At 36.3% G+C, this 18782-nt stretch overlaps 3 protein-coding genes, 1 long non-coding RNA gene and 1 pseudogene across 4 annotated transcripts; 4 read left to right on the forward strand and 1 right to left on the reverse strand.

Annotated features, from left to right (window-relative positions):
- Positions 498-1552, forward strand: LOC109128449. The gene is made up of 2 exons (XR_002034837.1): positions 498-594; positions 901-1552. It is a non-coding gene; the product is annotated as an uncharacterized LOC109128449 (long non-coding RNA).
- LOC104738182 lies at positions 8971-10167 on the forward strand (annotated as a pseudogene).
- On the forward strand, positions 10932-12907 carry LOC104736550 (F-box protein At5g25290-like). The gene is made up of 3 exons (XM_010456551.2): positions 10932-11022; positions 11396-11484; positions 11577-12907. Exons 2-3 carry the CDS (start codon positions 11397-11399, stop codon positions 12356-12358), a joined length of 870 nt encoding a protein of 289 aa, XP_010454853.1. The 5' UTR covers positions 10932-11022; position 11396; the 3' UTR covers positions 12359-12907.
- Positions 13735-16280, forward strand: LOC104736553 (probable glycosyltransferase At5g25310). Its single transcript, XM_010456553.2, has 4 exons — positions 13735-14105; positions 14236-14414; positions 15068-15416; positions 15503-16280. The coding sequence occupies exons 1-4, from the start codon at positions 13848-13850 to the stop codon at positions 16169-16171; spliced, it is 1455 nt and encodes a 484-aa protein (XP_010454855.1). The 5' UTR covers positions 13735-13847; the 3' UTR covers positions 16172-16280.
- On the reverse strand, positions 16338-18686 carry LOC104736552 (ACT domain-containing protein ACR2). Its single transcript, XM_010456552.2, has 7 exons — positions 18502-18686; positions 18336-18387; positions 18095-18209; positions 17941-18008; positions 17131-17850; positions 16936-17040; positions 16338-16759 (listed from the first exon to the last, which is right to left on the reverse strand). Exons 1-7 carry the CDS (start codon positions 18570-18572, stop codon positions 16376-16378), a joined length of 1515 nt encoding a protein of 504 aa, XP_010454854.1. The 5' UTR covers positions 18573-18686; the 3' UTR covers positions 16338-16375.

Here is an 18782-nt window from a genome sequence, read left to right on the forward strand (position 1 = left end):
TCGAATCCTGGTCCTCACCCTTTAACAACCTTCCCACAGGCTAGTGGACTCCACTAGCCTCACTACTAGCTTGTCCCCATAGGACAAGCTGTCACAAAAGACATGTTGCAATAAATAGTAACATTTTATCAATATTTTCTCTACCATAAAATATAGTCCTGAGCACATAACCGGAACCGAATGGACCGAACCGAACCGAACCGAAAATTTCGGTTTTGGTTCGGGTTTGGATATAGGGTAATAACCGAATGGATAATATTTCAAATAACCATGGATATCGGTTAGGTTCGGTTATTAACCGATACCCATTCGGTTACCCGAAACCTTAACAGATCACATTATATAGCCCACTAATAATTAGTTATTTACATATGTACAAGTCCAGTCCAATATCAACCAAGTCCAATTCGATTTTATACCATCTTAAGCCCACCATCTTAAACCCACCACATATATACACGTAAACCTAATTTTTTCGACCCACCTTGCCTCTTTTCTCATTCTCTCGACGCCGACAACCACAAGAAAAAAGTGAAACATTGAACTTTTCTGATCTTCTCTCTCTGTTTCGTCAATTTGTTGGTTTTATTCAAGGTAAGTTATCATTCAATGTCGTATTTGTTTCTAGATTTTCATAGATTCAATAAGGTGACTGTTTTAACTTTATAGATTTTCATAGATTCGATTGTGTAGATGACTATTTCCTATTTCGATTGTGTAGTGCATCAATAAGGTGATTCGTTAAAATGAATCTATACTTCTGATGTGTAGTGACTGTTTTTGTTGCTTTCATGTCTCGATTGTGTAGATGAGTGACTGTTTTTGTTGAAATAAATCTATACTTCTGAATCTGATGTATGTAGTGACTGTTTTTGTTGCTTTTATTTTTTGATTGTGTAGATGACTATTTCGTCTTCCCAAGTAGAAATTAAGACAAGGTCTCCGGTGTGGGATCATAGAAACAGATGCAAGTGTAACTACTGTGACCACTTCTGGAACTTCGAATTTGGCGAAACATCTTAAAACATGCAAGCCATACATCGCTTGGCAGCAAAGAGCGACTCAGCAAAATTTGAACAGCGGTAGTGGTGTAACTGTTGGGAACATGCAAGTGGGTAGAGTATCAGAAGCGGTTTTTAGAGAGGCATGTAATGAGATGTTGGTGTTAGGTGAGATACCTCCTGCCTTTATTGAAAGCATAGCATGGAGAAACTTCTGCAGACGGGTTCAACTTTACCAGCCACATTCCAGAAAGACAGCCACTCGAGATATTGTTCAAATGTATGTGAGCCAAATGACTCATGTACCTTTCTTAGTATTCCTTCTTTTTAAGAACCGAGTATATTATTATGTATTCTGACTTTGTGATCTAATATATTTCAGGCAGTAGGAGAAAAAAAGAAGTTGCAGATGGAAGAACTACCAATTTGATTCTACTACTTTTCAAATCTCAAACTCTAAACCTTATTCTTCTTTAATCTCCTTTAACTCTTTCTACCTTTTGAAACTTGAAATCTGATAACATGTTCTTATTGTTGGGATTGTTGTAACTTTTGAACTGTTGTACTTGTAGTTTCGGATAATTTTGGGTGTTATTTAGTAGGTTCGGATATTTAAGAACCAAAACCATTAATAACCGAAATTTTTGGTTCTGGTTCGGTTCTTATATCAACTATCCAAACCAACCCGAACCGAATGAGTACCGAACCGGAACCGATCCGATTAGATTCAGTTCTCTTATGGATAGTAAATTCAATATCCAAAATACCCGAATGGATATACCCGAACCTGAACCGAATACCCGAACGCCCAGGACTAATAAAATATCTTACACTTTCAAAGATTTCACGTATGAAACATATTTTTACACGAAAAATGAAGATTTAAATAAATAAATAAAAAAACTTTAGTTACATATATGGTTTGACATAAACAGATACTGGTTGTATGAACAATATTTTTACTTATAATAATTTTATTTAAATTGATTTATCGAGCACATAGTGCGGGTTGTTACCTAGTATCTTTGTTACTTAGGAAGACTTTAAAATACTTGTGAAATATTAATTAAACAAAGATTGTCAAACACTACACACTTCTTTCCTAGAGATATCTCTAAATAGAAAAAATGTAATCTCCAAAGTAAGATTAATGCCTTAATTAACCATTTATAAAAAGTTGAGAGAGAAGTAGTATTAAATTTGTTATTAATGACTAGATGGATAGTTTTAATAAGTATGCAATTCACCATTATATCTTTTCACCTTTTTAGTAGAGATAAATTCTTAGAAGAGGGTCTGAATGGTAACCACGGATTTGGTAGTGCGGGACAAAGTATTTGCTAGTGCGGTACGGTTCAACTGCGGTACGTGCGAGATAAATATATTTACAGGACAAGTGCGGTTTATGCAAAATAAGTGGTACAAAATAATGTTTGATTGGTGAAAAACTATTTGCAGTGCGGATTTCATATTATTTTATTAATAATTAGTATATTTATATATTTTAATTTATTTTGTATTAATAATTATATATATATATATATATGTAACAAAAGGTATAATTTTAATATATTTTCATAGATTTTGTAAATAGTTTTTTTATACAAAATATATCTGGCATAAGTAAACATAACTGTATAAAACCTAATATCTCTAATAATTAAAATATAATATTATTTTAATATTATATAACAATGATATGAAAGGAAAAAAAAAAGAGATACTAATACTAGATAAAACTTACATATCTATCATAGAAGTATATATTAATGGAAGAAAATTAATATATATATAATATTTTAACAGTAACCAAAATTAAAAATTAAAAGTATATATAACTGTAATTTGTCCAACCGCTAGATAAAACCTGTTTTAGCTTCTAAAAGCGGTCCATAGCTTATTTGTCTTCCCAAAACCGCACTCATCACTATTGTTTTTCTATTTTGCAAAACCACAAGTTTATAATAAAAATGCTCAATGGTAAACGAAGTGCGTTTTTCAAAATCTGTTTAACAATTCCGCAAATATGAGGCTTCCATTCAAGGCCTAAGATTATATACATCTCAACACATTACATATTTACATTACGCGGAAACCCACACGGCCATATATGATAGGTTAATAATAACAAAATAATCATATTAAGTTTGTCATTAGTGACTAGATAGATAGTTAAGTAAGCAATTATATTCTTAATATCAGATTTTTCAATAGAGATGCATGCATGCATACTAAGAAGAGGGTTAACATCCCAACACATTACATTACGTGGAAACCCCTACATGGCCACATATTGCTTAAATTTACATTTGTTGTCCAAATTAAACATAAGATTTTATAAAAGATAAACAAAATATATATATATATATATAGTAGAACCTCTATAAATTAATACTCGTTATAAATTAATAAATTCTTCCGGTCTCGAGTTGGGCCGGTGTAAAAAATGACAAATTTCGATAAAATAATAAGATAATTTTTTTTTTAGAAATCCTATTAAAAATATGGTCTCATAAATATCATAAATTAATAATCAAATAAAATAATATATATATATATATAGAGAATATTGTATATTCTGCCATCAACAGTGAACAACTTTCTCATGGATGCCACTTTGGATTTTTGCTTCACCCGCATGCCACACGCACACTGCAGAAATACCTCTTTACCCTCTGATTGATCTGTCTTTAAAATTAAAGAAAATAATTTTAGTTAAAGAAAACAATCATTAAAAAATACTTTAATCACTTCGTAAACCCAACCCCTTCGTATTCTCTTTTCAGAAAGAGAAATCTTTCTCTCGAAGCCTATGTCGCTCGAAGTCTCTTTCTTCTTTGTCTATTCTTTCTCGCCGAACATCCGCCAACGACAGCCGTCGTACGTGTTGATGATAAATTACATCTACGGCCGAATCCTCCGCTTCTTCCGCCTCAAACCGCCGAAGTCGGTGACACAGGGGAACCGTCTTCCGAACCCGACCCTTGGTATTTAAGATAACTTTTGCTTTGTTTTTATTTTTTATTTTTTAAGAAATCCAAAAAACGTGATTGAAAGTCTTTCTCGTTTTAGTGTGCGAGTGGCAGATGCCGAGATTTTAAGCGATGGAGAGCCAAGGGCCGCTACCGCCTCTCCCAGGTTTGTCTGTGTTTAATTGCTTCGAATTCTCATTAGAGCCGCGTACTTCGTATAGGTTTGAAAACTGATCATATAGACTAGTTAATAGATCCACTTTTTTTTGTCCACCAAATTATGAAAATAAGCCGATATACCAGATATTTGGTAGCCCTATCTGTAGATCCGATTTTTTTTGTCCACCCACTGTTTGTATCATGATAGACCGTTGACTTACTGGTAGACAACCATCAGAACATGGTCCTTGTCCACCTTTGCTTTTTAACAAAAATCTGTCTTCTGACCTAACTGAAGATCCGACTTTGTATGTCCACCCACTGTATTTATCACGATAGACCATTAACTTATGGATAGAAAATCATCAGAACATGTATTTGTCCACATTTGCATTTTAACATCATTATGTCTTCGGTAACTCACAAGTTACCAAATGTGCAGGGTTGATGGGGCGATGGACGACATCCACCAAGAGAGGTTTTTGTCTACCATTACTTGTCCACCTAATTTACTTATGTGGTCTTTCTTAGACCAAATGTTTACCGTTACTTGTCTACTCAAATTACTTATGTCGCTCCTTACTATGCTTCCAATGCAGGTCTGATGACCATGCTGGATCTGGGTATGTTATGCCTCCGGAGGACCAGTTTGTAACTAACAATGATGTGTCCATGGTGGACCAGAGAAGACAGACCAGGTAGATGTCCACCCTATGATGGACCATTTTCAACTTTCACCGAAACCACTCATTGGCCGATGAAAATTGTTGTCATTTGTTGAACAGGTTGGGTGAAGTGTTCGGGGATAAGTCGAATTCCGAACAGATCGACATCCTCAAGGAGATGGTCGCAGAGTAAGTGCTGGGTAAACGGACTTCAGGGCTTTTGTTCAGCGATTCCCACCTCTTACCACACACCCAAAATCCAACCGCCCAACATCTGCTTTTGTTTTGTACACTTTAATTTATGTCCTTGTCCTTCTCTTTGCAGTTGGGTTTTTCATTAGGAAATTTGGATACTGAGTATCATCATTTGGCGAATATCTCCATCCAATACGATGGACATATAGTTATGTTGTTTTTGTTGTCTTCCCCGATTATGTCTACCCTATTATTTTAGTCAGAAGAATGTATTGCTTTGCTGTTTTAGTCCACCTTTTTATCTTACTCGAGGGACATGTATTCATGTTTTTTAGGTCTATCTGTTATCTGGTTATACAACGAATGAAGGTGTTTGGCTCTTTTATCTTTTATCTTTTACACAAGTTAATGGTGGTAGACATTCTAATCCGATAGACGTTATAATTAGGATAGACAAAAAAAAACAAAATCAATAGAAATAAAACTGACGCACTTACAATCCAGATAGACATAACAAAGTCAATAGACATTACAAGTTAGATAGATATAATAAATCCGATAGACATTACTAACGATAGACATAACAAAAAACAGTAGAAATCTTACTTATCAGTTAGACATGTCTACCGAGGCTAAAAGTAGACATAATACAACCGATAGACAATAAAAAAACAGACCCTTCCAACCTAAGATACAAAAAGACCCTTCCAGCTTACATTCATGGAAGCCACCTGCAAAATAGTTCAGTAGCCTCTGTTGAACAATCAACCATGTTTCTGTTTCTAAAAGGTAATACCCATCCCAAACACATAAATGAGATACCATCTACAAAATACATCACTACTTTGGAAGCTTTCCTTCTGTTTAAGTTTAGGAAAGTTTTAGTTTTCAAAAATGGCAGCATTGACTCCAGTAAACTCCTTTTACCACAATAAAAATCGTAATTGTCTGTCCATCTCGCCATTAATGCATGTCCAATCATTATTAATATTTTCAATTTTGAATTCCCCTACCACTTCTCTTCGTCCACTAAATGAGAGGTTATTTTGGTCTTTTCAAACACTACTTATCCCACAAAACTGGCATTTTTGGCGACAAAACAAAAAACTGGCATTTGGGAAAAATTTTTGAACAAAAATGGCATAACTAATAAAAATCTCATATATATATATATATATATATATATATCTAAGAAAATCTAGTGAGATATGACTCTATGTTGTTTGCCTATATCTAAGAAAACCTAGTGAAATATAACTCTATTGTTGTTTTCATATTCTTGAATTTGCATTCTTGTTGGAGCTCATCTCTAATCTTATTCATTGTTATCTTCTCAAATCGCATCCAAAAATCATGGAGAGTCCTAGATGCGATAATTGCTTCTTTAGTAACTGGTTCTAAATGTATTGCAATATCTTCTTCGACTTCATCATTACCAGAAGAAGGATAGTAGTAACAATTTCTTCTAAGCTCTAAAATTCTAACATTTATCATTTTTACCTAGATAATATAGTAAACAATTGTTATTCATCCTATTACGATAGCTAATATTACAAATTCAATGAAAATTAAAAAGGTGAATGATAAGAAAAATATATTATTTTGTAATAGAAAATTTTCAAAATTATGAAAATAAAAAAATCTCTTCATAAATTAATATTTTATTAATTTATCGATAACTTAATAATTATTAGTTTATCGATAAATTAAAACCTCTATAAATTAATAAAATTTCATGGTCCCGACATTATTAATTTATAGAGGTTTTACTGTATATATATTGTTTGACAACCGAGCTGAATACTTTTTGTAACACTCCCAAACCAAATAGTATGTTTTGGGGGTGGGTGTCGATCAACACCAGGAGGAGTGTCAATCGACACCAGCAAATTTCGGTACGACCATGTTGAATTAAGTTGTTTATTTGGATCGGTTTGGTTTAAGTGGAATCTCCAAACCAACCAAGTATTTAAGCGAAAAATTGACCTAAATCGTGGGTTGAGTGTTGTTCGCCATTTTCAGAGAGAAACAGAGGGAGAAAAGAGAGCGCTTGAGAGTTTTGAGGCTTTTAGGGAGATTCTTGGCTTATGGGGTGAGATCTGTTCCTATGGAGTGGGATCTATTTCTAGGAACAAAGGAGAGGCTTCCTAACGTGTGGATTCATCGTTGTTGGGTAAGATCTTTCTGCAAAAGAGTGAGTGCATGACCATGGCTGATTAAATTCTGAGATCTTTTTTATTTTGCTTTTTTAATGTTGTTTGTGGTGTTTTTTTTGCTTGTTTGGGTTGCTACTTGGTTCCTATAGATTCTTGTGGCCGTTGCTCAAGTTTTGGACGAATTGGAGATGGATAGTGTGACATACCGGTTTCAGAGACTTGCGGATAGGCTTAAAAGAATTGATTTGGCTACCTATGTCACCAAAGTGCGCTTAAATTTTCGGTCAAGGGTCATGAGAGAACTCTAGAGTTAAGCGTGCTTGAGCTGGAGTAGTCTCAGGATTGGTGACCTTCTAGGAAGTAATTGTCGGAACTGTGTGAGTGAGGACAAAACACAGGGTAAGATCATGTGGTGATTTGTAGGGACGATAAACTTGTATTTAAAACTTCTCAAACGTAGCAAACCGACCGTCGGATATGGATGGGCTCACGGGTCTAGTGAGAGTACGTGAGGCTCAGTAAGGAAGGTGAATCCATGAACAGGAATTGGACATGGGTCCACTAAAAGGTGGTGATCGGGGCATTACAAGTGGTATCAGAGCCGAACTCAGACGAGTGTGGAGTCGAGTGGGCTCACACCGTCGGGGGTGATGGTCTTGGTTGGCAACGAGGATGTTGCGATATGTTAATGGGAGGTTTAAAAGAATTGATTTGACCACCTATGTCACCAAAGTGCACTTATCTTTTCGGTTAAGGGTCCTGAGAGAACTCCACAGTTAAGCGTGCTTATGCTGGAGTAGTCTCAGGTTGGGTGTCCTTCCGGAAAGTGACTGTCGGAACTGTGCGAGTGAGGACAATAACACCGGGAAAGATCATGTAGGTAGGGATGGTAAACAAGTCTTTAAAGTCTCATGAACGTAACAAACCGACCATCAGATATCGATGGGCACATGCCTAGTATAACTAAAAAAAACTAAAATATAAAAATACTATGAGATAATTAAATATAAATATTTTTAAGAAAAATTAAATAAATATTAATTATACATCAATTTTTTTTTTACTAATTTAGAATTTTTACTTTTTGGCTTTTCCTATTTTAGTAAATTTAAAATTGACATATGACACATTTTATCCGTGTCACAATCAAATAACTTGAAAACAAAATTTATATGAGAAGACACTTAAAATCTTTTATCAACTTTTTATTTTGGTTAAACTAAACGCATCGTTTTAAGCATCCCTTTCTCTATTTAAGGACGACAAGCAGAGATAATTTTGAGTTTTTCTTTCATCTTCACTTCATTACGGTAATTGCTGAATTGGGTACCTTTGCACACAAATCTCGATCGGTGATCTCGTCTGTGTTTTAAGGTTCTTAATTTCCTAGATTTCCGAGGTTAGTTCTTCTCCCACCTTGTGTTGTTCCTTGGTTTCGATTGATATTTTAGGGTTCTCGTTGTTTGCTCGTTTCGCTCAGATTCGTGTTTTTGATATTTTGGTTTGTTTCGTGTGACCGTTTCATTGGAATTCTATGCATAATAGAAGCTTATATATTCGTAGCTACATGAGGGTTTAGAGTTTAGGGACTCTAGGTTCATACATAGCGATTTAAGGGTTTAGGATTAGGCTTATTTATATAGCGAGCCCCCCCCTTGTTATTACATGTTAGAAGCTTATACATAGCGATTGCGCTAGAAATTAAGAATACGTAAAGCTGAAGCTGAAGTGATAAAACCAAAATGCAACAGTGACATGAACGTTTACATTCTCTTGCTCGTTTGCTTACTTTTTGTTTGGTAGCGTGACTGAAAAAAAAAGCATGAAGACTCCTAGTTCTGGCCGCTGGTCGGAGCTCCCTAACGACATCTTGAGATCTGTACTAGAACGTTTGAGTTTTGTTGATTTTCACCGCGCTAAGATTGTGTGTTCCAATTGGTATTCGGGTTCGAAACAAACGTTGCCTCGAAAAAACGTATTTCCATTGCTGATTCTGTTTCCAGAAGATGGTGGTTGTACTAGGCTGTACAACCCGGAGGAAGATAGTATTTACGGAACAAAGAGAGACTTCTCAGGGACTAGATTCTTGGCAAATTCAGGAAATTAGTTCCTGGTGCTAGATTCTCGTTCCAATCTCTATATCATGGATGTGTTTAGCGAGAAGAGGATTCATCTTCCACCTCTAGAGTTGATCAAAGGTGGCCATTTCAGTCTCCAGCGAGTAGGAGATAAAATATTCAGCGAGAGTTCAAATGATTGTAGCGTAGCATTCATCCAGCACGCGGAAGATCTGAAAGGTCTTTTGTGGGTAGACGAGAAGAAGGAAGAATACGTTGTTGTTTGGTTTTTTGGCATGGTTTCCAGCTATATAGCCTATTGTAAGAACGGGGAAGATCATTACCGTGACATTCCTACACGAACAACCAATGTTCTCAGGGAGTTACGTGGCTTGTCTGATATAGTACTCCATGGTGGTGACAGTCTATACATCTTCACGGCTCGTCAGCTCATTCGAAAACTTGTATTTTCTGGACAAGAAGGTTTCATGGACGTATACAAAAGCGATACATTATTATTACGTAAAGTCAGATTGGATCACATAAGTGGAGGGATATTTCGCAGTAGCATTGCTGTTACAAGAGCAGGAGAGGTTTTATTGGTTCAGAACTTTTATTACGAGATAACAAGATATAGGAGCTTCCGTGTATTCAAGAAGGATCCTAATCCAGACCCTGATGCTATTACTGACGACCCGAACCATATTGTTGAGGTACATTCTCTAGGTGATGAGGCACTGCTTCTTGATTTGGGTATCACCGTGCCTGCCGACCATACCCTTGGTATCGAACCAAACTCCATCTATTTCACCCGTGATGACCGTGTCCACACCTGTAGATGGTATTGTTCATGCATGGACATCTGTGTGTTTAATCTTGCATCAAAGAAACTTAAACGCTTCCCTGATTTTAGTCTCTCCGATATAAGGTTCAAGGATGCTCGATGGTTTCTCCCTTCTTGATTTTGGTTTGAGGGATTTCCAAACTTTTTGTCTTCTATTAATTTATTCTATTTCCATTTCAATTTTTGGTTGGTGGCTCCTAAAACATTTCTGGGCATGACGGTTATACGTTTAGAAATGGTGATGAGTGGTACATCTCAGACCAAAGTCATCTTTTGATTGTATATACAGTATATTACATATCATATTTGTTGTACACAACAATAAACATATTTTCTCTATATAAGCCGTAATATTATTATTTTTTCTTCGTCAAGCCGTGAACTTTTTTGGAAAAAAGGGTTACTTATTTGTTCTATAAGACAGAACTTACCGACTTTTCCACGTAATGTTTAATATCATAATTCATAACCTATAAACATACGTTCAGTTCTTCTTAGCCTAACCAGATGGTGTTTCTCCCATCTTGATTTTTTTTATTTATATTGGTGTTCTTGAGAGATTTCCACACTTGTTCTTTCTTCTTTTTTACTTGTCTTTATTTCTATACATAGAGAGTTTAAAAACATATCATGGACCTGAAAACTCTTGGTTACAAGCCTTAAACATGGTGAATGATACATCACAAATCGCAAACCAAGTCATGACTCCTCATAGTTATGTATGTAGTTAGAAGCCATAACCTATGAAGATACATACTACAACATTCAATTAATAAGCCTCAAAATTTAACTTTATCTAAATTTTTTGTATATAGTACCTTAGTTTAACGGGCTGGCCCGTTTTGAATGTATTTTGTAAAAACAAACGGCGTCGTTTTATGTATCTCTTCTTTTTCTTATTATTCTTCTTCTTCTTCTCCTCTTTAGCGGAGGCAATTTCGAGTTCTTCGAGCTTCTGTGTTTAGGTTCCGAGGTTAGTTCTTCACTTGTTCTCCCAGCTTGTGTTTCGATTGAAAGAATTAGGGTTATGGGTATTTTTTTTTTGTTCTTTTATTGAAGTTCACTCAAATTCGTATTTTTTTGATATAGTTTTAGGGTTTGGTTTGTTTCGATCAAAATCATACGTGAGTCCATCTGTTCTGAATTTACATGTTAAAAGCTGCTTATAGAATATGGCATAGCTCTATATAGAGAGATTGAGGATTAAATTTTTGAATCAGAGGTGGTGTTGTGATTAACGAGACCTAGCTCTTGTTTTTGGTACTGTGACTGAACATATATGACCTTTTGATCGAATGTAACTATAGTTTATATGTATCGATGATGCTAAGAATTTGATTTTGCAGGATGATGGATTCTGAATCTCAGCAAACAACTGTAACTCAAGAAGAGGATTTTACATCAGTAAGGGGAGAAGCAAATGTCAAAGAAACGAGTAAGTGCCAAGAATAGACAACACTATGGTGTAGTATTTGGTAGTGAATAACTAAAGACCATATAACAATATGATCATATTCTCTGTTTCAGAAACAGATAAAAGCATCAAGACTGCTAGTTCTAGCCGCTGGTCGGAGCTCCCTGATGACGTGTTAAGATCCGTGTTCGAACGTTTGAGTCTTGTGGATTTTCACCGTGCTAATATGGTGTGTTCGAATTGGAATTCGTGTTCGAAACGATCCTTGGTAAGAAAAATCGGATCACCATGGCTGATTTTGTTTCCAGAGGATGGTGGTTGTGCTCTCTACAACCCTGATGAAGCTAGAGTTTACAGAACCACGAGAGACTTTTCAGGGACTCGGTTCTTAGCAAACTCAGGCAAATGGTTCCTGGTGCTAGATTCTGTTTCCAATCTCTGTATCATTGATGTGTTTAGTGAGAAGAGGATTCATCTTCCACCTCTAGAGTCGTTCAAAGGTGCGCTTTTTAGTCTTGAGCGAGTAGGAGACAAGAGATTCAAGGCGAGCTTGGTTTATGGTAGCAAAGTTTACACCCAGAGGGCTGAGAATCTGAGAGGTCTTTTGTGGGTAGACGAAGAGAAGCAAGAATACGTTGTTGTCTGGTTCTTTGGCTTGGGTGCCCAATATTTAGCTTATTGGAAGAACGGGGAAGATCACCATAGTGAAGTTTCTACACAAATCGATCGCAAGGACTTAAAAGGCTTGTCTGATATTGTACTCCATGGTGGTGGTAACAGTCTTTACGCCTTGAACACTGATCAAGTCGTTCAAAATCTGAAGTTTTCTAGAATAGGAGGTTTCTTTTACGTGGGTGCGTATCCTCTCACAGAGGGAGCAAGATTTAACAATTAACATTGCTGTTACAACATCAGGAACGGTTTTGTTGGTTGAGAGCATTTTTAACGAGACAACAAGGCGTAGGAGTTTCCGTCTCTACAAGAAGAAGAGTAACTATTTTCCAGAAATAAATGATCTTATGTACAACTCGAACCGGACTGTTGATGAGGTCTACTCTCCAGGTGATGAGGCCCTGCTTCTTGGTTTGGGTATCACCGTGCCTGCTGACCCTAACCTTGGTCTCGAACCAGACTCTATCTACTTCACCCGTAATGACCGTGCTTGCAAACGTGGCCAAGATTCGTCCCCGGACATCTGTGTATTCAATCTCGCAACAAAGACCCTGAAACGCTTCTCTGGTCTCGGTCTCGATCTCTCCAACAACAACAACTTAAAGCTCAAGGATGCTCGGTGGTTTCTCTCATCTTGAATTTGATTCTCTCTCTGCATTTTTGTTGTTCTCTAAATTCTCTTTTGTTGTTCTAGCTAGTCGGGCTTTGAAAAACTATCTTTGGTTTCATTTTGTTCTATAACATTTAGAATTTATAAACTTTGCCATGTGTTCAGCATAACTCAATTTATAAAATGTAGTAGTATTAAAAAAAAAAAAAAAAAAAAAAAAAANAGGCCTAAGTACAAAAATGGCAGTCCATATATTAATTAATACGAATAAAAACTGCATTAGTAAAAACTTAAATAAATTCATTTATTTCTGTTTATGAAAGACAAAAATAGTTGAATAAAGAATTTATAGATTTCGTTTCCTTGTAAAAACAAAAAAAAAAATCTAAATACAGATATAATTAAATAGATCAAAATGGTAAAAGATATGTAAAAAGTGTATTCGAATATATTAAATATAGGAAAATTTTCATAAATACCACTAAAATATGTTTTTATTCTAAAAATACCATAATTTAGTTTTTTTTCCAAAAATACCACTAAAATGTAAAATTTTCCAAAAATACCACATAATTGAATTAAAATTCTAATACTAAAAACTAATTCCTAAATTCTAAATATTAAACCCTACCCCTAAAAACTATACCCTAAAACTAAATGTGTCAACCCAAATCTAAAAAAAAAATCTACATCCTTAAAAATCAATTTTAGGAAAAAAAACTTTTGTGGTATTTTTGAAAAAAAAAACTAAAATGTGGTATTTTTGAAAAAAAAAACATTTTTAGTGGTATTTAAAGGAATTTCTCTTAAATATACTAGTCACACTATATACATTGTACAAACAAATTATCTGAACCATGAACACTGAACAAATATGTTTTATAATAAAAACTTGTAAAAAACAAATTCTCATTTATTTTAAAAACTCCATTAAAACAATCTTTCGCACATACCTCTCCTTCTCTCCGCGCCTTTTCATTTCGTCACTCTCTCTCTCTCTCTCTCTCTCTCTCTCTCTCTCTCTCTCTCTCTCTCTCTCTCTCTCTCTCTTTCTCATTCTCTTTCTAAAAATTTCCCGGGAAAGCGTTTTCTCGGAGAAATCATGGATAAGTTTCAGAACCGGTACACGAGATTCGGATTCGTTTCGATTTGTATCGGATCGATCGCGCTCGTTGTATTGTTATCTCGTTGCTCGACTTCGTTCTTCGATTACTCTCTCCAGAAATTCGAATTCTCGTTCCCAGACACTGAGCTTCTCCGAAGAAACGTTTACACTACTAACGCCGGCGTCGTCGTCGATTCTCGCGATGTTTCTCAACAGATCCTCTCTCTCCGATCTACTACTAATTCCTCTGTAACAGTAAGCTTCTTCTTCAAAATTTCTCTCTCTGTAACCGTAAATTTCAAAATTCGAATCTGAGAATTTTCTCGTCATCGTCATCTTCTCATCTGATTCCGTTCTCGTTAAATTTTCAAAATGTTGGATTCAGTTACAGAGTAAACCGGAAAAACTAAACCGGAGAGATTTAGTGGAAGAAGGATTAGCGAAAGCAAGAGCTTCGATTCTAGAAGCTTCTTCTTCTTCGAATCGTAACAATACTACTACTACATTGTTCAAAATCGATCTTCCAAACCCAGACATTTATCGTAATCCTTCAGCTTTACATCGGTAAATTCTAAGTTTCCCATGATTTTTTTTTTTTTTTTTTAATTTTAATTTTAATTTGAATTACATTCCAAAAATTCGAGTTTAACTTTTTTTTGTAACTACTTAGCTTTAAAGTCACTGCGCACGGCTAATTCTCGTGGATTTTTTAGTTTTTTACATTTTTTATAAAAATTTATAAAAGATTCTTGTAATTGACGCTAACGAATCCATGAATTTGAAATACACACCACTGGTTTTGTATCATAGTTTCTGAAAAAAAAAGCATGCATACTTTTTCATACATGATGATGAACACCTGCTTTATGGTATATATACACTAAAGATCAAGATCATGATTTTTTTTTTTTGAGCCTTTCTCAAGCAATTACTACATTAAGATTAGTGATGATTATAATACTAGGCGGTGCAATTAAGGTTAAGGGTCTGTCATGTGTCATTTTCACTATTAATTAAATTACTGCGCAAGCTATATAGCTTACAGTTACACTAATTTAATATTTGTATGGTCCATAATCACTTTTTAGTCTATATACTTACAAAGAGTGTGTCAGAGAGTTCATCCCTTTTTAACAATGATTTTTATCATACGTACCGTTTAATTAGTTTAGTTTATTTATTGGTAAGTGTAAAGATGTTTGCTACTATTTTTGTAGGAGTTACTTGGAAATGGAGAAGAGGTTTAAGGTGTATGTATACGAAGAAGGTGAGCCACCTTTAGTTCACGATGGACCGTGTAAGAGTGTGTACGCGGTTGAAGGGAGGTTTATAACGGAGTTGGAGAAAAGGAAGACGAGGTTTCGTACCTACGATCCGAGCCAAGCTTATGTTTACTTTTTGCCGTTTAGTGTTTCTTGGCTGGTTCGGTACTTATACGAAGGCAACTCTAATGCTGAGCCTTTGAGAACGTTCGTTTCTGATTATATTAGATTGGTTTCTACTAATCATCCTTTTTGGAACCGTACTAATGGAGCTGATCACTTCATGCTTGCTTGTCACGATTGGGTAAATTAATTGAACATTTCATCATCTCTCCGTTTTTTGTTTTGCTTAATACAGAATTTTGTATAAAATGGGTTTCTTAAATGCAGGGGCCTCTCACTTCCAAAGCTAATAAGGATCTATTCAACACATCGATTCGAGTTATGTGTAATGCTAATTCATCAGAAGGGTTTAACCCTGCAAAAGACGTGACTCTTCCTGAGATCAAACTCTATGGTGGTGTAGTTGATCCCAAGCTCAGGTTATCTAAAACCCTATCCGCTTCTCCGCGGCCTTACCTCGGGTTCTTCGCAGGTGGTGTCCACGGTCCTGTCAGACCGATCCTTTTAAAACACTGGAAACAGCGTGACCCGGATATGCCTGTATATGAATACCTTCCTAAACACTTAAACTACTACGATTTCATGAGAAGTTCAAAGTTCTGTTTCTGTCCCAGTGGCTATGAGGTAGCTAGCCCTAGAGTTACTGAAGCCATCTACTCCGAGTGTATCCCCGTCATTCTCTCTGTTAACTTTGTGTTGCCCTTCACTGATGTTCTTCGTTGGGAGACCTTCTCTGTTCTGGTCGACGTTTCAGATATTCCGAGGTTGAAGGAGATTCTCATGTCGATCTCTGATGAGAAATACGAATGGCTTAAACGTAACTTGCGGTCTGTGAGGAGACATTTCGAGCTTAATGATCCTCCTAAGAGGTTTGATGCGTTTCACTTGACTCTTCACTCTATTTGGTTACGTAGACTTAACTTGATGCTTACGTAAGGATGATGACCACTCGTAGGTAATATTCTGTTAGATTTTGTAATCACATATCTCAGAAATGTATGTAAACCTTAAAGTCTAGATTGAATGGAGAAGAAGATAAATTTGATGTTATAATTAGTTAATGAATTATTGCAATTTTCTATGCCAATATAAAAAGATCTAAATCTTTATACCATACCCATAATAATTACTAACTATCAATCATTTGGTTGGGACGAAGTTGAGTGAAAGGCGTTCCATCTGTGAGCGAAGGATGTCACCAAGCGAGAGACGGTGAGGTTGCGGTTGCGGTTGCGGTTGTGGTGCGGCTGAGACTGTTTGTTCATCAGGTCCAACTGTGTCTGTTCTTGTGTCTTCATTCTTGACCTCGAGGTGGATCGGTCTCATCTCTTTCTTCACTGATTCCCCAAACTCCATATCGATTTTGTTGCCGGAAATATCTCTGACGTAGAAAGCGTTGAGGGACTTCTGACCGTGCGTCTCCACGTCTGCACGAACAACGGTCAAGCCGTTTTCACGGAGGACACGGGTTATGTCAGAGAGTAAGCCTAGTCTGTTCTCTGCGCATAACTCCAACTTCACCCCCTGCATTACCCACACACACCAACACACACCCAAATTGTTTTACCATTCTTAACTAGAATCCAAACAGTTTTGGTGAATCTTCCTCTAAATTTCTTCTGGCTGAGACATCTCAAAGTTAGTAATTGTGTAGATTGATCTATTCTGGTTTTAAAGCACAGTAGAAATGTTAACATTACCTCGCAAACCCGGCGTTCTATTGCAGCCTCTAAGCATTTTATCACCCGTTCTTTCTCGCCTTCCGTGTTCAAAGCTCTTCCATCTATGTGTCTTATGAAGTATTCCTACAAGTTTCAAAACATTAGATAAACATTTGAACCTGAAAAGGGGGCTAATGGTTTCAAGGAAGCTATAGATATATTTTCTTGGTCTACCTGAAAAGCATCAGCTCCATCGGACCGTAGAGCAGCGTGGAAGATAACATATTGCATGTCAACTAAAGTGCATATTGTATCAAACATGAGCCTTCTTCGATCCTTAGACTTTACTGTCACAATAGAGTATCCTCTCTCTTCGCAATTACCAATCGAAACTATCGTTGTCTTCCTCTCCTTTTGATCACCGTACAATAACTTGGATGAAAATAATGACAGTGGTGAAGGCTCACAAAACGGTTCGTCAAAGTCTCTCACAGATAGCATTAGCTGATGCAACCGTCTCTCTACGTTACTATTCATACACCCTTTGCCTTGTCCCGCAAGAAACCCATCAGTCTCGTTCTCCTTGTGACCTACGTGTGTAGAGTTGGAAGCAGGATCCGCTGTGGCACGTATAACAGTACTGAGGTGGTCCTCAATGGAAGCCAAGCGGCTCGGGTCATCTATGGGAGCGTGAGTGTTGTCATCAGAAACATAGGCTATGCAAGCCAAACGAGCATTGTGGCTCCAAGCATGAGCTTCCAATACGTTGCAATGTAAGTCCGCGAAAGCAGCAAATATCTCTGAAAAGAGTCCAGGTCGGTCTGTCCCGGTCATCTCTATTGCTGTGTGTTCGCCGTGATCAGCCAGTGGAGGTTCCAAGGCGTTGCTGTTTGGGTTGTTACTCGCTTCACTAGCCTTTATAAAATCTGATTCTCGCCTACTCGTACCAATGGCCTATACATTATCAATTTCATCTAACTCATTACTACACTCAAATCAAACATATATATGATTCATTCAGGGACTAAAGTTTAGAAGACAAACATGTGTGATGTGATTGATGACGCTTTTATCAGTGAGTTTATTGCCATGCTCGTCTTTAACATGGAAAACTGCACACATATATATACAAGCAAGTTCTCAAAGCTAAGCTCCTCAACTAAGTTAAATTGTAAGGAAATTAATTTATATGTTATACCATCCATGAACCAACCACCATCGGAAGAGATGTAACTCTTGATGATAATAAGATTCATGTCTGTCAAGATTTGCACCACTTCTAAAAGAAGTCCTTGTTTGTTCTCGCTGTTCACCTTCATTATCAACCGTACGTTTCACATTAATTAGAGGACACCCCAACCAGATATGCACAATGGAACCACAAAACAGAAGAACAATTCGCACAAAGAACACCATTGGATCCAATATTTTCTGTGTACCTTCACAACGGTGCAATCTTGGATGCTGTCATTGTCAATGTAGACCCTGCACCTGAAAATTACACACACAAAATAAAAAGGTGATCATGATGAGAAAATTTATACACATGCACTCATATACATTGCTGTTGAACGGATCTATTAGAGATGAAGATAAAAAGCTTACGGTGGTCCGTATATGCGTTCACCGAGATTGTCAAAATCAGGATCAAAGTAAGGCCAGCAAACTTTCTGCATTGTCTATATCACACGATCTGTATTAGAATTAGGTCAGGAAATATGTGTTTTTGTAGATTTGAGGGTTTTTTTGTGTGTGTGTATATATGAAACCGTGTAGACAAAAAGGTTAGATTGGTGTCTTAGACAGAGGAGGCTGTGAATGAAGAAGAGATTTCAACCTTTTAATACAGAGGATTTAACAAGATGGTCATTTACTAAATTTAGCTT

This window comes from Camelina sativa, chromosome 13 (genome assembly GCF_000633955.1).
Source record: "Camelina sativa cultivar DH55 chromosome 13, Cs, whole genome shotgun sequence".
Classification (NCBI taxonomy): domain Eukaryota; kingdom Viridiplantae; phylum Streptophyta; class Magnoliopsida; order Brassicales; family Brassicaceae; genus Camelina; species Camelina sativa.